The 25542-nt window shown below is 48.6% G+C and overlaps 1 protein-coding gene across 1 annotated transcript in view; it reads right to left on the reverse strand.

Moving 5' to 3' along the window:
* The window catches only part of LOC119111579 (synaptic vesicular amine transporter-like), a 63178-nt gene that overhangs the window by 25352 nt on the left and 12284 nt on the right, over positions 1 to 25542 (reverse strand). Inside the window, exons 6-8 of the mRNA XM_037235388.1 lie at positions 16725 to 16907; positions 7806 to 7999; positions 14 to 149 (exon numbers count right to left, since the gene is read on the reverse strand). Of these exons, the coding sequence (XP_037091283.1) occupies positions 14 to 149; positions 7806 to 7999; positions 16725 to 16907 (513 nt within the window). The remainder of the gene's footprint in view (positions 1 to 13; positions 150 to 7805; positions 8000 to 16724; positions 16908 to 25542) is intronic.

Below are 25542 nucleotides of genomic sequence, written 5' to 3' on the forward strand. Positions count from 1 at the left end.
GCGTAGACGGTGCCGTAGCTGGCCTGCAGGCCACCCCGCTCCACCAGCCGCGCCAGCAGCGGCATCAGCGACGCGTCCACGATGCCGATGCCCAGGCCGATGCAGAAGTGCGGCAGCACGAGGTGTACCATGCGCGTCGACTGTGGTAGCTGCGGCGGGGGACGACACGGGACGCCACGTGACCGAGCCAGTACATTATAGAAAGGGACGGCACGTGAAAGGCACGTGATCACACGGTGCGGCACGGTATGGGACGGTGAATAACGACAGCGGATGGTACATGATCGTAAGAGACGGCACGGGACGGCGCGAAGTCGCATGCTATGGCTGGGAATAGTTCGGGACGGTGTGGGGCAGTGCGTGATGGCACGGGCCAGCTCGCGGTGGCACGGGCCGGCACGGACAGGACGTCATGTATGAACGACACTGGCTGGCGTGGACTGCACAGAGCGATACGTGACGGAGTGGAACGGCGAGGGACGGTGCATGCCAAGCAGGCACCGGAGTTCCCCGACACTAAAGCGTGGGGAAGGCAAGATGTGATACGAGCTTCGGACCATGAATGCAGCGTGCTGCATGCGTGTATACGAATCTGGCACTTAGGCGTTGAAGGAAAAGTCGTACAGAGCTGTCCGCTTGCCGCATTCATCACGGCCCGCTTGCCGCATTCTCATACTTACTTTGAACTTGGTACATTGTGTCATCTAGATACATTACTTGTCTCAGTCAGGTGACGGGATCAGGCTGAAGACGTCACAATCTTTTCGGGGCTAGCGGATGCAGTTCATGACAAATGGTGTATTAAAAGAATACTGAAACATACAAGAAAGCAAACTGGTATGCCACCAGAATAGAAGAAAACCGAGGAATTCACTCACGCCTTTGCATTCTTCTGAGAACAATATCTGACATCATGACGTCGTCAGTGATGTTGACGTCCGATGGTGTCCCGCAGCATTGTAATATATATATATATATATATATATATATATATATATATATATATATATACGGCTGCATCCGTCACGTGTGACAATAACTATGCTTAATTGGCCGCCGTATCTTTACAAATCACTGCTGCGGCCAGCGCCAGCATTGAGTGACACGCGGTTAGATGGTCAACCCAATAAAAAGGAGGCCCTCAGCTGACAGGCACGTTCCTGCGCCAACTGATGGCCCTACCGCGGTGCTAACAAATGCATGCGGTTGTGCTCTCTGGGGCGTGATCCAAAAGTATTTTCCCGTGTCACGGTATGCTGGCCACGACGCTCACGGCCCCGCTTGCCGCATTCAGCAACGTGCTATCACCGCCCTGCATTCAGCGCCAAGACCTCTTCTGGACGGAAGACGGGCAAACTGACACTGGGGCCCTTGATTCGCTGCAGTTATACCATAACAATCCGAGCGGAGGAAAATGATCACGACAGTCCGACCATCGGCTGACAGGTGAGGGATGATACAGGATGAAAATGGTCAAGGCACTGCAATCGAGACTGGCTGACTTCCGCCGGCCGGGGATGTTCATGGCTGAAAATGCAAGGAGGCGTCGTCGTCATTAGTTTTGAACGGATGACTGACAATAAGACAACTTTTGAGGGCCCGACCACTTCTAGAAACTACGTTATTCAGGACAACAGATATATACTGACACATTCAGTCATGAATGTTAGGTCTGTTTATGTCGATAATCATAACTCATGTCCTTAAATCCATGGGCATTGATCTAAAGCATATGCACGTGTTGTTTTCTACAAAGGTTTTCATATCTCAAATGTCAATACCGAATTGTGCAAGCCTGTATTATACACCTGCAGATATGCGTGTTGACTTAATATAAACCCATATCCATATCTATCTATCTACCTATATATATTATATATATATATATATATATATATATATATATGGTTGTGTGTGTGGTGTGTGTGGTGTGTGTGTGTGTGTGTGGTGTGTGTGTGTGGGTGTGTGTGTGTGTGTGGTGTGTGTGTGTGTGGTGGGTGTGTTGTGGGTGGGTGTGTGTGTGGTGTGTGTGGTGTGTGTGTGGGTGTGTGTTGTGTGTGTGTGGTGTGTGTTGTGGTGTGTGGTGTGTGTGTGGTGTGGGTGTGGGGTGTGGGGTGTGGTGTGGGTGTGTGTGTGTGTGTGGTGTGTGTGTGGTGTGTGTGGTGTGTGTGTGGTGTGTGTGGTGTGGTGTGTGTGTGTGTGGGTGTGTGTGGTGTGTGTGGGTGTGTGTGTGGTGTGTGTGTGGTGTGTGACTGCTGAGGAAATATAAACTGATTCCGCCGTTAACTTGGTGAAATGCATGCTAATTTTACAAGTTTATCGAACTTACGACACAAATTAAATGCCTTAACATTGCGAGACGAGCAAAAAGCCTGAAAAACGTCCCAGAAACAACCCTATATAGTCGAATTTAGCCGTCGGTGCCAGTACATGTACACAATGTGTGTCGGTGTGGGGAAGAGCTAGCAGGGTAGCTCTGAAGGTTGATTTGTGTTGTTAAGTGGGCTATGATGCCAGCTGAACGCGAAAGGCCGTGACTGGCTTTTACTGAGCGCTCGGACCTCGGCTGTTGCCGGTGAACAAGTGAGGGGTTGCACACCATCTGACAACGTCTGCCATAGCCGTGGCGAATGGTTGTCAAGTACAGAGTAAACAAAAGCATGCGCAATAAATGTTGGGAATGGTCAGGAGCTTTCAAGACGCTACCCCAAGCCATATAAACGGTGAGCTACTATGAGCCTAGGAGGGCTACAATGATGACCCTGTCCAGAGATAGGGTCTCCATGAACAAAACTCAAGAAGCATGGATCCAAGTAAGCTCCCAGTGCTCTTAAGATTTTTCTGCTCCTTGTGGTTTGGGAAACTGTGTTGATAATCTTTTAATTCGGTATTATTTTTTAACAAGTTTTGTGGTGGGCCCACATTCACATACCCCGAAAAGTCCATAACATCCACAACTTGACCCCGTGACGAGACCGGGCTCCAACTCCAAAACGATCAGTACAACCGAGATGACTTTACGTTACCAAATTTTGAGCAGCTCTGAGACGAGAACGTGTAAATTTTGGTTCAGCTGTATGTTTAATTTCCGAAACAACCCCATTTACGAGAAGACTTGCGGAATGTCCCAGAAATCAACCAACAAAAGAAGACACTATATAGACGCCGAAGTAAATAACACTCTATGACTGCCACTTGGCTCCGCCTGCCCGGAGCCGTATCTAGCCGAGCATCGTCTGCGTCCCGTCGGCGGGCCTCATCCGTCCTGCGTCCCGTCGGCGGGCCTCATCCGTCCTGTGTCCCGTCGGCGGTCCGTCCTGCACCCCTGTCGGTGGGCCTCATCCGTCCTGCGTCTCGTCGGCGGGCCTCATCCGCCCTGCGCCCTGTCGGCGGTCCTCATCCGTCCTGCGGTCCCGTCGCGGCGGGCCTCATCCGTCCTGCGCCCCGTCGGGCGGGCCTCATCCGTCCTGCGTCCCGTCGGCTGGGCCTCATCCGTCCTGCGTCCTCCTGTCGGCGGGCCTCAATCCGTCCTGCCGCCCTGTCGGCAGGCCTCATCCGTCCTGCGCCCTGTCGGCGGGCCTCACCAGCAGGGCCGCCGCTCCGACGTCATCATGGCGGCGGCGGCCACCCGCCAGCGGCCGAGCCGCAGCGCGACGAGGCCCGAACACGTGCGTGCCGATCAGGTAGCCCAGACGTCCGGGATGAAGACGGAGCCCAGCCTGCCACTTCTTTCTGCCGGCGCGCAGGGCCGCACACTTCAACACGGCCCAATCCGGCTGTTGCACACACGGTACGGGTGTGGCGACACAGAGCGAGTCAAGCGGCCTCATGCCCGCGGTGCCCGCCCTTCCTGCCAGGATGAGAGGCAGGCGACGCCCATATAGCCCAGTAGCTGAGTGCGTCGTAAAGCCCCAATGACATGACACACATACAAGCGGCCTCGTGGTGACCCAGACAACAAGTGCATTACCTACTCGCAAAACACGCAGCCAGAATGTCGCTGAGGGAGACGGAGGTTTTTCAGACGGTCTGCGTACCCGAGGGAGCCAGCGGATCCATTCCGCTCCCCGAGGCTTCTGCTATTACCAGATTTAGTCCATTCTGTTCTATACAGGGGCCATATTTCACGACAGCAAGCTCCTTAATGATCCAGGAACTACGTCTGTGTATCTCGTAAGGGCTCATCCATGTTGCATAGCTGTTGCATCATTGTTGCATTTCAATTCGTCGGAGAGGTATCTATACATGCAAATTTTGGTGCTAGTTTGGAGGGGGTTGGAGTGGCTATTCGGCCAAGGGACCATTAACTTCTCGATTGAGGAGCCTCTGCCCCGTCTGTCTCTGCTGCGTCTTTTCCCAGACGCCGGTAGGCAGTGACTTTATCGCGAGTGATAATGCGATAAGCCATGCGTAATGTGGGATGTGTGTTGAAATAACTCAGCAGCCGAGTGTGGATGATACTGATGCCTGAGGAATCGTCGTTTTTACTCTGTGACTGAAATAGTGCGTAAGAAGTGGTGGACCTTTTGGTGGTCCTCGACGCAAATGATTTGACGGTGGTCTTCTCCGTTGGGTCCCGCAAATTTGTTTACGGAAACGTTTTGACGGTAGATCACCGTCACATTTTTAGTGCGAGAGGTGGCTTTTGCAAGCTCGGAGTCGGAAACGGGGCAAAAGGCGTAATGAATTATGGGATGACAGACGACCTTACACTGTAGTGAATCATGAGATGAGAGACGGCCTTACGCTATATGAATCATGGGATGACCATCGTCCTTACGCTATGCCAGCTGTCTTTACTCTGTCGAAGTATGATGCGTCGTTTAGATGAACAGGCGTTATCTGGCTTTGTTTGACACCAGCTGGTAGGTCATCCATACCATAGTACTCAGAGCGAAGTATTAAAAGGCTAGCACCCGTACTGGTTTCGTTACTTCCGATTCCATTCTAACAGAATGTTCACTCACCTTTTAGGTCCTGTTCTCCCAAGGATGGATCGAATCACGATTTCTTTCCAAAGCAAACGACAAAACTCAATTAACGCACATCACATGTGTCCTTACCTCATACTGCAAAACCGGATCATACCACCGGCTGATAGATTCAGCGTAATGTTCTGCATCGCTATTGTATTTCGGCAACAGAAATCAGAACATAGAGTTGAATTTACAGCATCTTGGCTGGCGCCCTTAACACTCAATATAGGTGAACCACTTCTTTTGCTTCTACAGCAGATACTTTCGGTTCAGTTCATGTGGCAACCACTTTCCCGCCAGCACCAGCCCACGCCGGTTATCGTGCCAGCCCCCCCCCCCCCCCTCCCCTCCCAGCCTCGCAGTTGGCGAAGGGGGAGAAATCACCGCGGTCAGCGATAGTCAGAGAACTTGGCGGGTAGGCCTAGCCGTATTACCACTGCCAATGAGATCAGACGTTCTGATGACACAAGTTTATCCGGTACCCGACCCTGAACCCAACAACGGATCATGACACAGATTAGCCGCAGGACTACCGCGCCGTCGCAGAAGTCAACCAGAGATACGCGCTCGGCACCGCTTTTCCCGGCGGCCGGCGGCGCGGTTCACTCGTGCCGTTCCGGACCGTGTCGGCGCCGCCTGGCCCGGTGCGGCCCGCCGTCTGAGACGCGCTGGACGGGGTGCGTCGTAACGCACGCCGCCGGTTGACATCCTGTCCGATTCATGGCGCTGTTTTGCGCCGACACCGGCGCCGGGACGGGACGGGACGGGGCGGGCGGCGCATCACTCGGCCGCTGCTGCTGGCTGCGTGCGACGCGGGCGGGTCTCAGGGGCGCGGCGGTCATAGAGCTGCTGGCTGCGTGAGACGCAGGCCGGCCACAGGGTGTGGTGGCCGGTGCAGACCCGTCGTGGTGGATGCATATGGGTGCCGCGGGCGTAGCGAAAGGTTTCCTAGTGCTTCGACAAATACAGGCCACCGCGTTCTCGAGAGCGACCACTATGTGATGTCCCGTCAGATCGTGTGTTAACGGGTTCGTTAGTCAAGTTGCTCACTAGTTGAAGTTCACTAGTTGCCGGGATGTTTGGTTCGTTTGATGCAATAGGTCAGCGCCAGCTCACCGACGCTTGCAAATGTACGTTAAGTAAACAAACAACGCCTGCTCCAAAGAGCTCCTACAAGACGCTCAATATCTTATTCGGATGGTCGCTTACTCGCTGAAGTTGAAGTTACGAATGCAAAGTACTGCATTTCCGACTGAACGATGTTGAGCCCCTGAGCCCGGTTCATGACAGGCCATTTGCTGGTGTATCTTGTTTAACGTGTGGGAGGACCGAGTTGTACCTAGAGTAAAACGAATCGAGGCCTTCGGGTGTAGCGTGTCGTGCACGCGGGTGTGGAGCGTTCCATGATGGGTGTAGCGTGGCTGGCCTGGGTATGCAGTGTGCCATGCTGGTCGTAAAAGTGCACCATACTTCTGGATGTAGTAGTTGATACTCACAATGAGTATGTGTACTGTGTGTAGCGTGAAGTGTAATTAATGGTGTGAAGCGTGCGTGGTGAAGTGTAGTAGTGTAGTGTAGTGTGCACACTCACAGCAAACATCCATACCGGTAGGTGTGTCGTGTCACGCCTGCGGGCGTTCCTCATCACACCTGGGTCAGACGGTCCGTTCCTTATCACACCTGGGGTCTGACGGTCCGTTCCTTATCACACCTGGGTCTGACGGTCCGTTCCTCATCACACTGGGGTCTGACGGTCCGTTCCTCATCACACCTGGGGTATGACGGTCCTTTCCTCATCACACCTGGGGTCTGAACGGTCCGTTCCTCATCACACCTGGGGTCTGACGGTCCGTTACTTATCACACCTGGGGTATGACGGTCCGTGTCCATCGGCGTGGGGTGTCCCACCTGCGGGCACGCTGGTGTCTACCTGAGGCTGTACCGTGTGTCGTCTGTGGCCGTCGTCCTGCCCTATTTATCGTGTAAAGCTAGTCACACCTGTGGGTGCCTTTGTGCCGCACCTGTCATTGCCGTGTGCCGCACCTGTGGGTGAAGGATACCGTACCTGTGCGTGTAGTGTGCCGTACCTGTGGGTGTAGTGTGCAACACCTGCATGTGTAGGTACGGGATCCAGGGCTGTACGCGCTGTACTCAGGGGTGAAAGTGCTGTACTTCTATGCTTTGGGGGAAAATTGAGCCTCCCCAGCGCTAATTTGAGCCTCTAACACCCCTCTGAGCCCCTCCATGCTTATCAGCAAAAAGAGAATAATTGGCCACAGAAATGCTCGGAAGTTGTATTAACTTTTAGTACACTAAGTATCCAGACGCATCATTATCAGTATCACGTCAAGTTTGTTCCAAAGAGTATTTTGTAGCCTCCTATTTTTTTCATGCAACTCCGTCAGATTGTCGGCCGGCCTGCAAATGTTTGGCGAGTTTTGCACATGACAATATCTGAATCGGTATAAAGAACAATTGGCCGCAATGTGTGACAGCTTTAAAAATTACAGGGCTACCCACTTAAAAGTCAAACCGTGTTTCTCTCAACAGTGGCGGGTTTATTTATCGCATGATCGTGACTATGGTGGTATTTGAATTCCGGCTGATTGGTACACCACAGCCAGCGACAGCGGAATTCATCAGTGATCCTATACACGTCAAACTGTCACAACAAAAGGTGCTCCAGGTGGGCCCATTGGAAGTTCAAGGTGCACAACACCTGCACCTGCTGCAGGCGGTTGATTGTCCGGTCGAATGCCGCCCCTCCCCCCTCCCCCAATTTTAGAGAGTGCCACCTCTGGCTGTACCTGCGGTTGTAGCGTGCCGTACCTGTGGGTGTATGGTGTTAATGAGCCAAACGGGAAGCGTGGGCTCCAGGATAGCCATGACGGAGGTGGAGAGACCGACGGCGCCGGCCACGATGTTGATGCGTCGGTCCGCCAGGAGGCGCCACCAGGGCGGGGTGACGGCCTCGTCGTCCCGCTCACAGGCCGGCAGCGGCCGCAGCCGCCGGTACTGCACCGCTGTGGCAGACCAGTCACACTCGGTCAGGTCACGCCCGCCCTGTGGCTCGGGCGTTGTAGGCTGGGCGGCTGGGGTGGAGGGATGATGCATATACATGGCAGTGATCGGTCGGCCAGTTCTGGCCCACCCGACGGTGGCTGCGGCTCCCGGAGCGGCCGGGCTGAGAAGCGGGATCAGCGTGGCAGCGAGGAGACGCGGGTCATCTCGTCTTCAATCGCCTGCAGTACACGTCGTACATCCACCGACCGAACCAGTGCATCGATTCCAAGGACGTGGACAGGACCAGTTTGGGACTTTCCACGAGAGACAAGCCGAAATTTGTTTTGAGAGAAGAGTATTTTCTTTTGACAGCTCAGATTTATACACTTACACTAATGATGCACCTTGCGCAGCGTGCGGCGAGCGAGGCGACAACACAAGCGGCGGCAGCATCGTCATTTATATCAGGAGGAGCGAAATCATGCTGCGTCCGATTTGAAAAGGCACTCCCAAACCGCGCAGACAAGCCCAGCATAATAATCACTTGTTATTTTTCGTAGAAAATCCATATCTGAAGCCCGTGCTTTGTGGCACCCCAAGAGGGTAGAACGCATGCGACATTCCTCCGTAGTTTGTGTGTGAAATCTTAACATGCGCCCGGCTGGCCGGCCAGATACCCTTCGTTCGGGTGCGGGGGGGGGAGCAAATTGACTCCCCTGAGATCTCGGGAATTAAGAAAGCTAGAGATACCAAATTTACAGGGTCTCTTGACCTGTACGTGGACTCACTTAGGTAAAAGCTTGGGCTTCCTAGGTGATGATCTTCAGGTCAAATAAGGTCAAACAAAGTCAAATTCCAGATTGGTCTCCAAAGTGCCCCCAGAACCTAGGCAACTGTTTCTAAGCAAAAGGTCAAAAGCTCCTTTGAGATCAGTGATCTTGTTTGACCTTTTGAAGGCCGTGGTGACTAAAATAATACAAGACTGCTCTGAGTTTTGCATTTGAATAAGCGACAAACATAACGTTAGGCAGTATGCTCCTAGAACAAATTATCCACCCGGGGTCATCTTGGGCCTTTTCTGACCTCTTAGAAGTCAATGGAAGATGCATAATGCGGTACCTACTGTCAATAAATTCGAAATGAGCATCACAAACTATCCCATACAGCAAGCCCTAGAGTAATAAATCAGGTTGGTTGTGACCTTGGTCTGACCTTCATACCTGACCTTGATCAACGTAATTTGCTCATTCAATATTTGTGGCTCCTAAGAAAGCATTTCAGAGATGTATGGCTTCAACAAACACTCCGTTATTGTGTCAGATTGGACGATTCCCTAGAAACTGCCTTCGCTGAAACCATGGCCTGACCTTGACCTGCCATAGATCAGCAACCTTTCAAGATGCATCTAAATTTTTTATGTCCAACGATCCGTTATTCAATTTCTACAGCTATGCAAAATTTGGCGCGGCGTCGCTGCGCAGTTCGCAAACCATTCTGGAAAAACCTTCGGGGGGCGAGGGGTTAATTTGACCCCCCCCCCCCCCGCCCACCCGAGTGCGTGTTAAGGCTTCATTCTCATGCCCGACAAATGGCTTCCCTCACCCGACAAGTGTGCTGGGGGGGGGGGGAGGGCGCATCGACTGCTATAGATCACACAGCTGACAAATATGCCGGCACTGCATGCACATGTGGCAGCATTAATTTACACGAAGACATGCAGAACACATAAGTCATACAATGCCTTAACCATTAACTAGTAAAGAAGTATGGCTTCTTTCAGCGATTTATTTTCCTTCCTCATGGATGAAGGGGAAGTGGCGACCCACAAAAGGTTTCTTGAATATCGTTCTCCAGTATATCGTGCAATCGTGCCCCCAAGATGTCAGCAGCCTCTGAGCCATTAACTGGGCGCGTTTTGACACCAAACATATGCCTCTAGCTGTCCCAGTTTCAGTCAATCAGGTTTTTTAAGAACCGATGAATCCGCCATTTGCGTGCGACGGGCCGACGCTGCTACATTCATGAAGCTCTGCATCACGAATAGACGATCAAGCCATACAAAACTACCCCACGGCGCGTTCAGATTAGAAAGGGAACACGTCTGTTTAACTTTACTGTTGCTGCGCGCCATGGCTTTGTTAATACTGGCATGCAAGTCTGAAATAGCTCGGTTTTCAGGAAAAGCTCTGGCACGCATGAGCGGGAACAAGTTTTCACCTAAGAACATGCAAATTATTACCAATCGTAAGTTCCCGTGGAGACAAATCCATGGGTTTTTTCGCAGAGCTTTATCTTTCTTGATTTAAAAACAGCAGGGGGTCATATCAAACCCACACCACATATATGTTGGTGATATGAAAAAAGTCGATTCAGGGCGAGCGTTGAGCGTCACGTCCACGAGGCCCCTGAATAAAATCCCCGGCCTGAAATGTGATTCCCCCCTCGCCGCCGCCCCCCCCCCCCCCTGCCAGCCGCTAGGTGTGCAGAAAACTTGGCGTTACAAAGAACGCTGTGTGAAGGGAATGGATCGATTTCGATGGATTATTTTTCGGCTCAGTGACAAGAATATAGCACCAACGAGTCAATAGCACACCTGAAAGTTATGAAACACATTTCATACAGCTTACCAACAACGGTATCTTAGCTTTTAGGCATATCTCATGCACATTAACGATAACTGTAACGCCGGACACGGCCCCTCCCCAGTCACGTAATGGTGATTACCTCAAGCCAGGCTGACAAATCGCTGATGCCGTCGCAGCCATCAATTCTCACAGTGGTATTTCTTTTCCTCAGTATGCCGAAGGCAACGCTAACGGGAACGAGGTCGTTGAACGATCCGCTCCAGACACGCGACCAGGGAGCCATAATAGGCCATGGTATTGAGAAACGTTGTTCTACCCGTGCAAATTTGTCGGCGATCTCCTAAGTGCTTGGTAAATGTTTTAAATTAATGCAACAATGAATGTCGTGAATAGCTTGGAACAACACCCCGCCCTTGGCATAATAACACGCAAGCGTTCCGTTTGCACAGATGTGCCCCGGCCACGACATATTTAAATGAGTCGTTCGCAAATACATATTTTTCCTTGTTCTGAAACGTACTCTTTAATAAAGACAAATCATGAAGCAAAAAAGAAGCGTCATGACCGCTTTCCCATACCAGCTCCTAATGATATGAAGAACCATTTCGGAGCCCACACGAATGAGTCTAGCCAAAACATTTGAATTCTGACTTTCCGAGGCGCTGTCGTACGCAAGTTTCCTAAAGGACGGATTCAAGCTGGGATTTACATCCGTGTCAGGTTTATGATCCCAAATCTCTCGCTTTCACAGTGTGTCGCACTTAGCAGGGATTTAAACGGCAAGTTTCACATTTGAAGATATTGAAGCAAACATCAAATATGATGAAACAAACTCATTGATTACTATTGGTCCCCTTTGCAAAAGAAAAGACTGCTCTTGACAGCACGCTTTGTCTGCTCAGTAAATTTGCTCCCCGGAACGTTATTGTTTGATTAGGCCATCGTACCTTGCGTGACATTAATTGACGGCCAATTGGCGGCCGCTGTACGTGGAAATCGTGCTAACAAACGCAAGATAAAAACGATCCGACCATTGGATTTTTCTTAGCTTTTATCGTCGCATGACTTATGGAATAGCAGAATTTTAATGACGCTTTTCTGACGTCACGAATGTCGAAATCACCTTGAAGTACTCCCCCGAAATATTCTCCATTTTTGCGAGCGTGTAGCTCAGAAACTAGAGTGGTTTAGGTCTTAAGAAGGGCATGGATGTGGACTGCACCGCAAGGTTTGCAAGATGGCTGTTCTAATTCAAAACCACATAGAAATGTGGAGCACTTCCTTCAATAAAGGACTTTTTCCGCTTCCCTGTTTATCACTGGCGCGCCTATGAGTCGGGGAGTTTTATGACAGCTTAATGATTTGAAACCTCTTCATTCCACTACATCATGCAACTGGTGCCACGCCTTGATCTGTTCCGGCTTCTTAGATCTAACAGCACTGGTTTCAAATACCCCACGAACAGTGTGTATATTTTTTGCGCTCGCATACGCGAGGCGACCCACATAATGCGGCTCACGTTTTTTGTCGATACCATCCACCAAATGTCATTCATCAAATCATCAAATGTCATCAAGCGGCATCTGCCTCTGGAGGGCCAGTTCCCCCAGATCTGGGCCTGTTACCATCCGTGTTGTTCAGGTCCTTGCATTTGGGATAATTTACGCTTCCCCACTAAATCGGAGAGGTAAATTGGGTGCTGTTGCAAAGTGGTACGAAGACTACATCTGACTACAACTGAATCAGTTTGCTGTGCACATTTCTTTCAATCTGTTGAATTATTTCCTTTCACGGCACAATTTGTGAAGAAATCGCGTATCTTTGCTGCCAACTACATTGCAGCGTGATTATTGATTCCAAAGGCGAGTCCCTCCCAATATCGTGACTAACCGGTCCGGCCCCCGGTGCACCAGCACTGAGAATAACTCCGCCGGGCCTCCATGCACCAGACCGGGCCGTAACTAACCGGGTTGGGCTTTGATGCCCCAGCACTGGGAATAACCGGGCCAGACCTCCACGCACCAGCACCGAGCCGCTTAAGCCACAACTTGCAGAGTTTGCTTTGACATTGGCACTCCTACCAAGCAGTGCGGTTATGTAACAATCTGGCAAGCTGTTACGTGACAGCCCACCCCTTCCCCCTACCCTGTGGCAGTGTTTTCCATCTCCAATTTTTCTATAAACGCAACCGCCATAAAACGACCGGAGCCAACGTGACCGCCGCCGTCGCTGGCCTGTTCGGTGCTGCATCTATTTGAGCATACCAAGGCGGCATATGCGTCAGCTGATATCCCGGTAGAAGTTTAACAGAAGCGTCCGACCTTTGAAACATATTTCAAAAGCATGGTCTGGTGAACGCTAAGGATGCGCCATTAATAGAATAGCACTGGGGAACGGAGCTGCATCACTAACAATGTATTAATAGCAGCTGAATTTTAGTTATTTTCGAGTCCAATTTACGTGCTCAACATTTCAGACCACGCATGAACTCCTTTCTTCTTTAAGCATTCCCATATGTCATGCCGTGCATAGAGGACGCGTAGCGTGAAGCTCACTGTGAAGCTCATTGTAGATTTGAATGATTGTTAGATTTTCCTCAACACGTGTAAATTGCTGATGAAAGCTTACAAGGTGTTCGGATAGCCCTTTGCAACATATGATGGCTTGCTTTCCCGAAATATTACATGTCTGGTAATAATGATGACAGTGCAGTTCGCGTCGGTTCATCTGCCCAAAAGACGCTAATTCAGAAGTTGTGATGGTTTACTGATATGCGTCATTGGTGGCATATGAGCGGTGAAGCAATGCTTTTTTACCTGTTGTGTTTCATTTGAACCAATATATATGAAAAGCCCACTTCTATGCCATGTTTTTGTAAAAACTGTGCAAGTGGAAAACCGGAGAGGTGTTGCTGAGGTGATGAGCAGCTGATATTGTCAAGCATGAGTCAAGGATTTCAAAAAAAAAGTTTTGTTGTGCTTTTGCCATCATAGCAAACCCCCAAAATGGCTTGCTGTATTGATTTCTGCGCAGTAATGCTGCTACTTCATCGCTTTGCGCGCAAAGGTGAATATGCTGAATGTACAAAAGTTGGGCTGGTTGATTAATGCACTTGAGCGAAATATGGAGGCTGGAAATTATGAAGGACGTTTACCATGATGTTTACAAGCTTCCACTCAACGCTTGATGGCTGGTTCAGCCAAATATTTTAATTACATTGCACAATATCGGCATATATGTTTCAGTGGTTTGTTAAAGGCAGAAGTCGGGGGTTGTCATTCAACATCAACATAAATTGTTGGTGATCTTCAAGCAGCAAGTGAAGGGACGCTTTTTGTATGCCTTGTGTTTTTCGCAAGTCATTGAAATATTTAATGATATTTTTGCCCAGTGTTTTTGTTGAACTCTGTATGGGAAAACTAGAGGGGTTCACCTGAGATTGTTAAGAAAGGCCAACATTCTGCAACATGAGTATAGAGATTCAAAATATCACATGATGTGTTCTTGCCATTGTCGCATACCTACAAAAGGTTTGAAATTGAGTGAATATGTTCAGTTACCTGCCTTGTCTTTTTTGCTTTGCCAGTACAATATATGGTATGGATCGTACCAAAAATTGTGATGGGAGATAATTAGTGCGATTGAGCGACAACTCTGGGGCCTGGAAATATTGTAGGACAGGTGCTTGCGGCTTGCTTTGCTAAGCGACTGAGTTTCCATGGATGATTCGTGTTTGCAGTATTTCGGGGTGCATTAAGCACCATTCGTGGGACTTCCTGGCCGACCCGACCCCTAGCTGCAGGGACGCCTGACTGAAACCGGGTGTAATGGGCTGACTACCAGGTATGTAAGTAGGTCGTGGGAAGCAGATTTAACCGATAAGCCATTTTTCATACCGCGTCATGGGCATCATGGTGTTGAATCCCTTGTAACCTTGACGGAAATCGGTGGGTCATAGCCCACCAAATAGCCTATAGGGAATGACAGTTGCTCCAACCTGAGAAAAACGTTGTCATAGCGCTTTCCGGTTTCGTGCCACCTAGCCATGTGACAAAGCTGATGGGGCACAACAAAGCGGCACAAACAAATGATGATTAATATCATTTAAAGCATTCTTCAATAATGAGCTCACGCTCTGCTTACTAAGACAAAATCCGCGATTGTCAACTTTCAAATCGTGCTTTACGAATATCTACTGCAGTTTGAGCGTTATTACGCATTCGTAAAGCGCAAGAAACCCACACTTGCTATCACTGCGAATGTAAGATCTCTCTCATGTCGCCACCGCCACCTGTCTATGCTGCTGCACTGCTTTCGTGTTATCATACTCTATGATGGCTCTAAAACACGCCCTCGCGAACCACATGGGAGTGCTGTTTTGCCGCAGCGGTGAGCCTTGCTGAAACTTACTGCATTTGTAAGGTCTTCTTATCGCACTCGTCGCAAATTATTCTTTGCTCGATATATTTGGTTACTCTGACATTTCTCAAAGCAATTAGTTTGGGTAATGCATTGGATCGTTACTATCACTCACCTTTCTCGGCTTATGGAATGAATTCATGGCTCATTTGATTCACCACTACATTAATTAAGTGATTAACGACGGTTGCGGTACGCCGGCAACATCCAGTGCGTGCGACTTAAATTGTTTTACTTAACGGGAGTGTTCCACATTTATATGGGAGTTTGAACTCAAAAAGCCATCTTGAAGATCTTTCCGTGCTGTTCACGACCCTGCCCTTCTTAGGACCTAAGTCTCTCTCTAGTTTCTAAGCTACACGCTGGCACAAATGGGAAAGTTATATCGGGGAGAATATTGTTAAGTCATGTTGGCCCTCATGGCGTCATAAAAATGTCATTCAAATCCAGTCAAATGACGTAATCAAACCATGACGCATTGAGAGGCACATTTACTCAACAGAGAAGCGTTCTGTCTGGAGCAGTTTTTACATTGATCTTCAAATGTGAAAAATTCCCTTTCATATACTCACCGCCAGTGACTGGGCAATGAGCCGGTGTCATTTTGACGACGCGGAACTGTGGAATTGACACCTTTTAGGTCAAGTTGATGTATGTCCAGGAATGCGCACCGAATAATAAATGTATGGGTGGCAAAGGCAGGCAATGAATTGGTGCATGCGGTAATGCTTATTTTGCCACGTTCCTGGTTAAGTTTCGACGGCGACGTGTTGTATCTGGCGTCGTTTTCGAAAAATCGACATTCCCAGCTTGCGCGACGTTTCTCAGCGCAATCATACGTCGTACAAGCGCGAGTTGAGGGCGTGAATTGCAGACGGTACGTTAGTCAACAATTTGAGCTTGAATTTGTACTTCTATCTGCTTCGGCAGCTGTGCAATGATACAAACTGCAAAAAAATCCTAAAACCCGGGCAAAATGTTTTGGCCGCTTCTGTGAACGTGACATGAGGCGCGTGCTCCTGCACATCTGGGACCACACGGTGCCCCATTCCATTGCCTCCCTGAGAGTGTCAATGTCTTTGCTTGACTACATTTTCGCTCCGGTCCGACCCCTAGGTTACCAAGATGTACCCATCATATCGAACGGCTGCTCGTTGGCTTTGTCGTCGGTCACATTTTCGAGCCACCCGTGCTAACCGCTTTTCGGAAGGATTTAGAGCAAATTGGTATTACCGATCAAATCGGAACCGTATGACTAATTATGCACAACAAGTGCAGCGAATGCTAGATATCCCCTTAAAGCCCAGCGTACACGGAAGCTGCTGAAGGACGCAAATGCATATTACGTGTCACATAGCGATATCCATGTCGCAGCTTAGAACTTACACACCACGCCGTCGGTGCGGCTTTAAGATCCTGTCATTGTGGGAATTTACCACCAGCCAACAGCGCACGTTATACCAGAGCGCTGTCTTAACGTTCCTTTCCTGAAGACACTGAGCAGGAGGGCTGCCCGTAACTGCACACGGAGGGATGGCCCGCTCAGCTGATCACCAGACATGCTGCACCAAACCCTGCGAGCGGATGACCGGCGCGATCGCAAGAGGGACATTGCGATATCCCGCTAGGCGAGGAGTCTACTACTTCTAATGCTGTACTACTACGTCTACCACTACTACTATTACTACTGAGTCAGACTACTGCATATGGCACGCGGCGATCGGCACGACGGGCACCTCACCGAACATGGCGGTCAGCAGGGCGGCCAGCAGCCAGAACGGCGGCGACTTGCCCATCAGGTCGTAGCTGAGTCCGCCAAACGGGTATCCGATGAGCACGCCGACGGCCATGGCGCCCATAACGCGGCCCATCACGCGCGACCGCTCGCGTTCGTTCGGGTACAGGTCGGCCACAGTCGACAGACCTGCAGGGTGAGGTCAGGGAGGTCAGACAAGACGCGCGTTTTGACCTCTAGAAGTTCGTGGCAGCCAAAACCCTACGAGATTGTCATGATTTTTAAATTTGAATAAGCGTCAATGATCATGCTAGTCGGTATGTTCCTAAAAGCAAAACGTCGACCGGGATCATTTCAGGTCAGTAACCTACTCTGACCTTAAATATATCAATGGAAAATGTCAGTTGCTCTCCCCGTTGTCAATTAACGTTCGAAATCGATGTAAAAAAAAATGTTAACGTTCGAAATGAGCGCCAGAAACCGGCCCATTCAGCAAGCTCGCGAGTAAAAAGCAAGTTGGTTTAGAGCTCTGTCTGACTTTCAAACCTGAACCCAGATAAAGGGAATTTGTTGCGACCATAAATTCAGTTGGTCTACTGTCTCATAAACTATCTCAGAGACGTATGGCTTCGCCTTACCCTTCATTGTCGCATCGCATTGAACGATTCCATAGACACTGCATTCGCCGACAGTCACGACCTGATTTTGACCTGTCATAGGTCAGGGACCTTAGAAGGTATATCTAATTTTTTACATTACTTTGGCCAAAACGGCCATAAACACAACGTATGGCGGAAGCGATTAGTTCAAAATGAGTCAGATGCCACCGTCATTTCATGTGTTATGGCACGAGCTCTCTGATCTTGTCGCTAAGACGATGGCGTGGAAGCTTGCGGTCACCTGCGTTTGTGTCTGTGGCTGCTAAGGACTTGTTGGCAGGAGCAAGGTGGGGAAACAAACATGATTTCAGTGAATCCGGGGTTATTGAGGCAAAGCGCCAATTTTCCATGACTGCACACATTTCTCTAACCAGCCTTGGACGAAAGCTTATGTTGCAAGTGCAAAAAGTGGATGTTTGAGTTATATAGACAAGTCTACATGCATCTACCAAATGAAATAATTAAATTTACACGACTACATTTTCTATACTTCTGCGAAGTGTGCCAAAGGTTTGCAAGATCTCGTTGTGGCACAGATACATCACACAACTGAGATTTGGAAAGCTTTCTGAAATGCTTAATGCACATTGTTTCCGTGTATTTCTATCAATTTTAAGGAGCACCAGGGTGTCCGGTGTAGTTTCATGTTGTTGGGTGACCTTAGTCCTCCCACACCTAAAACAAAAAGTGGGAATAAATTTATCTATTTTCTCTACTCGGCCTCTAAACTCAGGGCTGCCAGGGGTCTCAGGTAAAATTATGGTTCTTGCTGCTTACATTGGCACCACTTGAGACTAAAGATTTGCTCCTGCTGGATGTCGGCTTAATCCTCAGCGGTTTCTTGGGCCTTGCTGGATCTCCACATGTTTCAGGCTGGATCTTGGTTCTTCCTAAATCCCTTGACATAATGTCAGATTGGATCTTGATTCTTGCTGGATCTTTTGGCATAATGCCAAGCTGGGTCTTGGTTCTCAGTGGATTTGTTGGATCTGTGTCAGAGAGTATCTTGGTTCTTGCTGGATCGTTTGGCTTGTTGTCGGGCTAGATCATAGTTCTTGCTGGGTCTCTTGACTAACAATGAGACTGGATTCTGGTTCTTGCTTGATTTTTCGGCTTAATATCAGGCTGTATCCTGGTTCCTAATGGACACGTCGGCTAATTATCAGGCCGGCTCCTGGGCTCTTGCTGTTTCCGAAACCCGACACCAGGAGTCAATTCTTGGTTATTCGGTCACAAGTCTTATTTCCGTAATAACTAGTACGACTACCAACTTCCTGAATTATGTGGCACAGAACGTGATCGGTGTCTGAAGCTAGTACTGAATGCATCACATTGTTTAAGGGGCAGTAAAGACCTCTGGTTCCAGAAATCACTCACGTACGCCCGAACGAATAACTTGAGAATCATATTTGTCTTAACCATGAACGCCGCATAGATAGTGGGATGGCTGTATTTGAGTGACGTTTTTATGGCGTTATGCAAGCCTGGGTGACCTTGAAATAGTCACCACTAAATAACATGCACAAATTCGCGGTCGTCCAGCCCAGAAATTAGAGGGTTTAGGGCTTAAGAAAGGCGAGGCTGTGATTGCACCGAATGTTCTTCCAAATGGCTATCGATACAATGGCCTTCAAAATGGCCATCAGTACAACGGCCTTCAATACAGCTCCCACACAAGTGCCGAGCACTCTCTTTAACTAGTCGGCATAAAGAATGCAATATTTTCCAAGATATCTATCTATTTTCAGCGAATAAATCTTGCTATATCACTTATACGAACACAAATAATAAGTTTCGTAAACCAGATACTATTCACAGAACACAATTGCTTTAATAAACTAGAAACCAGCATTGGTATTCTTTGGATTTGGCTGTTAGCTACCATGCATATCAGGTCTTGCTCATCCAGTTCTAGATATATATTCTTCGTCTACAACCACGGGGCTAAAATGCATGAAATTCGACGGCAAAAGACGAGCAAGAAGTTTCATTTCGTTTCTTTGCCGGTTGTTGTACCATGTGGACAAGCGGAGACGCTAGGGTCAGATGATGGTGCTCGCTCGGGGTCATCATTCACTGATGACAGGGCCAGCGCGGTGCCAGCATTCCAGACCGTGATTGCCTAGGTCGTGAACCTCACTTGACAGTTATGGCCATGTGTCGGAATCAAGAGCATGCGCCCAACAAAGCAAAATCAGCAGGCAGTGACAGCTATGAAAACTCATCATATGCGGGGCATGTTACGACCGACGCTTTAACATGAAAAGCTGTTCGAGAGCAGACATACCCGGTAGGAGGCTTCATAAATAGCTGACGTCATGCGACAAGAAACGATGTCTCGTGGATATTGTCTGGCGGGATGGCAGCAGCTTAGCGTGGAGACCACCAAAGACGGGTCACTGGGGACATCACGGCAAGGCGGGCTGTTCCCGGCACAGTGTTCCATGACTCCATGGTCAGGTTAACAGTCAACCATCAATGCAAATTATGAACAAAATATTCGTACATTTGCGCATTGCTTGACAACCACGGTAGCTGAGGATATGAAGAGAAAGACGCGCCGTGCCTACCGGCATATTTGTGTATATCGAGCATGTTTCAACGAGTACGTCATGCGAGTAATGGGCATGCCGATCATGTATCACATTTTCAGTAGGATTACTTTATCATTTTGCAATTGTAGTCGGAACATTTTGATTGCATGGTTTTCTGGGATCCGAAATAACACCAAACCTTGTTTGTTGTGTGAGCCCTGACCCACCATCCCATCACGAAATTCCAGTCCTACGGCACATTTAGACACGTCTCTCGTCCTACCTCCTGACCTTATCTGATCTTGAGCGTCCGCAGTCGCAGACTGCAGGCCATCCCAGCCACAGACAAATAACGAGCGCCGATGAGAACTGAACCCGTCGACTCCGCCACCGGAGGCTGGGAAACAGCGGCTCAAAGCCGTCGAGCCACAGGCGAGAGGGGAGGGGCAGCGCCAAAAAGCCAATGGCGGCAATGATAACCGCCATTTGATGATGCTAGAGTAGGCAAGACGAGACCACTGATCCTTACCATATCAGGGACTACGCAGAGCACCTAACACGCCGTGGGGCAGTACACATTGAGAAGACTGTGCACGTTATCACGTGTCACCAGTTTCCTTGGGGTTTCAGTAGGGCCTGGTCAGGGCGGTGAATGTCGTACGCGCCGTGCTCAATTCCAGAGATCAAAGGCGATGGTCTTGCTCGACCAGCTGGGTGGGAATCCAAGGAGCACAAATGGAAAAGGCGAGCTTTGACGTAGTCACCTACGATTGTTTGATATCGTTAACAGAGGAACTTAAAATCCATAATACCGAACTTTCTTCCTACATCAAATGTGCAATTCACAGATAGTCAGACAACCTGGTCTCACTGTCTTTTCCTCTCAGTGCTAAGCCAATGACATCAATAAATGGTGCGCGCCTTTCAGCACAGCGTGGAAATGTTGGAGTCAGGACAGCTTTCAAAGAGTCGCGCTTTTCGGGTTAATTCAAGACAATTATGTATATTTATGTTTTTGACGCATACATGATAATTCGCGTCTGTTCCGAAAGGCGGGGGCGAGGGTTGGGATTAGCGCTTTGTAAATGGGAGCTCCTTGTAGGAAGAAAGCAGCAGCTTTCTGACGTTTACTTTATTTTGGAGTTCAATATCTGGAACTACCAGAGGCACGTAAACGCAAAGTTACACATGACGGGGTAGAAAGAACAAGTGACGTTAAAAACGTGAAGCATGAAGTGGTCCAATGTACTTAACTTAGAGCCAGAACCTTTAATTTCATCAACACCTTTTCGGCAATATATATTCTAAGCTTTCCCACGCAGAAGCACAACGATTAAATGCATTGCAAACGTAGTTAAACAATATTTACCTGCGAAATCCCGCATCGAAGCTTGGTGAACACCAACGTATGCATGACTCGTTGTCGCATAATTAGCCCGTCCTGAATTTGTGTGACACTTAGGCAATCTGGGATGCTTTTTACGGCACCGAGATAGATTTGTGTTTTGCAGCAGACGTTTCCATTGTCTTTTGTTTACATACGAAATGGTGTCACGACATCGGCGCTTCGGCAAGAAGTCCTACCGGCAGGAGTGTCACGACGTTGATGCATGGCAAAACTGATCAGATATACGCGACATAACTTCGGCTGCAAAACTCATGCAGATTTTACTCAGACGCGACATTAACTCTACTGCCAAGACTTAGAACGACATCGATACTACACGACAAAACTTGGCATGCAAAACACATAGCAGCTATTAGGTCTACAGCAAATACTTGACCACAAGTCTGCTGTAACAGTAATGTCGTGTTTAAATCTTTGCAGCAGAAATAGTGCCGTGTATAAAGAATGGCTTCAAAACTTTTGCAGTAAAGACGATGGCGAGTGTAAGTTCTTGACGGGAAAGTTTTCTCGTGAAGCACTAATTCCGCATAGACGTTTTCGCACCAGAAAAATGTCGTGTGAAAGCAATGACTGCGTAACAATTTGCAGTAGAGGTATTGACGAGTTTAATCTTCTGCAGCATATGTGCTGTAGTGCAGCACTAATGCCGTATTAAAGTATTGACAGTGGAAGTTATGTCGCAGCACTTCTGTCGGTAGGAGTTTTTGCTGCAGCGCTAATGTGAAACCCAAAATCCACAGCTGCGCAGCATTGCTTGAAAAAAAATGTGTGGGAAGCAGTAACCTATTTTTCCTGAGCACGGTTCATGTGAAAACAAACCTCGATTGAACGAAATTCGTTATCATTCGTGCAAGTATCCGTTTGCGTCATTTGACCACCATGCAGCGCCACTGCCTCCAACAAGCGAATGGCCGCTGCTGACGCGTAACTTTTGATTGACCTGTTGATTGCGTCGAAACTATATCACATATCTCACATCACTTATCCCAGAAACGAAAGTTACCTTCAATTTAAAACGTGACGAGGCTGTCAAAGTTATTTTTGGAAATTTTTTTCGACAAACTAGCATCGCAAACATGACACGGGATTTTCATATCGTTTAAGCTTCGTAAAAAGAAGGAGCCATTAGTTTGTATCACAGGCTAGTACAGACATTCTACACGTTGCGCCAACACGTTAAACTAATTAGCCCGGAAATCAGGTTATCAAACATCAATCATTATCATCAGTGACAAGTCGTCATGTCAGCTGCAACAAGCAAGACATTTCCTCTGATCAGAAAGTTTTGATATTCTTCATAGAGCAAAGCGGCCGAACTTCTGGCATGGCCCACTTTGGTTCTGTGTGATGTGTGCAATTCATAGGTTTTTGGCGTGAACTGTACATTTTTGGCGTATAATCGTATAATCCAGTTTCTCAAAGCAAAAATATACAATTACAATGTACGACACTCCAAAAATGCACAGATAATGTACAATCTGTGACCCAAATATACGCCAAAAAATATTGCATGAGTTTCTCAAAGCCAAGAACAAATGTACGACAAAGCTTAATTTTGATAAGTCCATGATGAATTTGGTAATGCAACTAACGCAAGAATTTGCGCCGTAGATTATAAAACTGAACTTAGGATTGCTTCTTATTGAAAGACAAATTGCTGAAAAAGGAAGCCTAAACAGCATGCAACAGCCGCAGAAGGCATAGCAGAGCATAAAACTTGAGTGTGAGCAAGTAATAGTGAGGGTTCCAGCCTTTCAGGCAAGAAGCCTTGGATGGGCATGCCAAGACCGGAAGATAAGGCAAAACCGCCTGGTCAAGGAGCTTCCTTTGCAAGAACGTCAAAGTAGATTCGAGTTGAGAAATTTGAGTGGCTGTTACTTGTTATGAATACTATGCATTCTATGTGTATGCAAGTTGCATTGCAGGCACTTTCAAGGTGAGATATGGGTAGTATCATCGCCTACCCTGGTTGAAAACATTATGATGTGCAATAAATGCTAACAAAATAGCCTAGCATTGCGCAATAATTATTATCTAAAATTGACATCATTTGGATAAGACAGCTGCACACATCTTGTGCATCACTGTGTCATAAGACAGCAGGTAGCCTGTATGAATTCATGTAACAGAAACCTACTTTCAATAATCAGCCGTATAAAAGGACCCTGCTCCCAATGCCAAGTACAGCAAGCTGCTTATGACTGGATCCATGAATGACCCTTTTTCAGCGCTCATTGACAGCTCGTGTTTGCTACACGTGCTCCTTTAAGCTCTGAAGGCTATGGTCTGACAATCCCATCTTCAATGCCTAAGACATCCTTAGTAAGCACAGGCATTGCGTACTTACTATTCACATGATCTCGTCCGCAATCGCAATTGACAATCGCAAATGAATTTCAGAGCCGTCGCCATCGGAGATTTCAACCTGCCTGAAATACACTGGACACCGGCGGCCGGCGGCGTCGTTCTCGACCTGCGGAGAGCGTCTCACTCATTTTCGTTCTCAATGTGCCGGTAAGCAGTCCGCCTGTGGTACATCGGCACGCTGCGTGCAACTACAAGAGGGCTGACTTCGGCGGTATGCGCCTAAGTCTCTCCCGGATCCAGTGGGGGCTGGGCCAAACGGTGGACACCTCTTACACACAGCTTGAGATGGGCATCGCCAACCACGTCCCCATCGTGATCCTCCGGCGCCGACTGACCCCTCGTTAGGCGGCGCGGTGCGAGCTGCTCCCTGGCTGAAGGAGGCAGCTTTCCGATGTCTGCGGAGAAACTCCGGCGCGGTGACCGCGGCTGAGTTTGCGGACAGGAGACACGCTTTTAAGTCCGTGTCCAAAGTACGCTCAAAATTTCTATAGAGTCACCGAAGATTTCAATACCAACCCTAAGCTGTACTGGTTGTTTAAATATGTGTCCCGAAGAAGTCATGCATATTACCAGTCTCGTATAACTCTAAGCAGACTCTCGTGTCGGATAACATGGCTCGCGCTGCCGCGTTGAATGACGCCTTTGCTCTAAAATTTGCTTATATCCGTGTGCATCTCCCTCCAGCTGCGCCGTGTTGCCCAGTCGAGTCACTGAGCCAACTGAGTTTCTGAGGCAGCCGTGCGATTCGCAATTTCTGCGGTCGGTCCCAACAAGGCCTGCGGACTAACGATATCAGCGCCCGCAAACTCACTAAGTGCGCTGACGAGTTAGTCGCTCTGCTCACCAAGATTTGTGACCTCTTGGTAAGTTCAGATGTCTTCCCGGCTAGGCGGAAGCAGGCAAACGTCATATCAAGTTTTAAGAAAGGAGATAGGGAGGAGCCGGCAAATTACAGAAGAATATATATATATATATATATATATATATATATATATAATATCTGCTTCCTCTCTTCGGAAAGATACTGGAACGAATTCCACATGACAAGCTGTTCCGCCAAGTCTCCCCGGTGTTATGCCATCATCATCAGCATGGTTTTATTCCTAAGCGTTCGTACGGCGCTAACTTTTGTGTTCACCTGAAATTGGCGTGGGAGGCCATGTCGAGGAGATACCAGACGGATGCCATTTACACTGATTATTCGGCTGCTTTTTCAGAGCGCCAATGACGGGCTTCTGAACCACAGGTCGAAGCATTGATGCCACTTAAGGGAATCTGCACTGCGAAGGCTGATCTTGTATCTGTCCTACAGACGTCAGAGCGTGATCGTCAACGAAAAAGAAAACTTCTGATTGGAAACCGTTGGCCTCCGGCGTCCCGGAAGGATCACTCATGACTCCCTCTTTTTTACTGTTATTCTGACTGTCTTTTGTATGCCGATGACGTGAAAAAGTCCGCAAAATTACGTCCCGGCTGACGGACTGCTGCTGCAGAATGATCCCGATTATCTGGTAGCGTGGTCAGTCAGGTGAGGGCCGACCCTTAACCCTAAACAATGTAAAACTTTCACGATGACCCTCAGGCGTGCTCCCATCCAGAACATGTATCATATGAATAGAACTGAGCTTGAACATGCGTTTAAAATTAAGGGACCTTCACGCAACGCTGGATACCAAACTAATCTTCGCTGCACATATTTGACGTAGTCAGTCGTGGCAATCGAGCACTTGGCCTCTTTATTCTGTCCTTCCAAGCCGGTACCAGTTGATTAGAATTCATCTGAAGCGCTGTGATGACTGCGTATTTTTACAAACGTGCGATCAGTTTCAGAATATTGCAGCGTGATTTGGGCGTGG

This window comes from Pollicipes pollicipes, unplaced genomic scaffold, assembly GCF_011947565.3.
Source record: "Pollicipes pollicipes isolate AB1234 unplaced genomic scaffold, Ppol_2.1 Scaffold_7261;HRSCAF=8764_pilon_pilon_pilon, whole genome shotgun sequence".
NCBI lineage: Eukaryota > Metazoa > Arthropoda > Thecostraca > Pollicipedomorpha > Pollicipedidae > Pollicipes > Pollicipes pollicipes.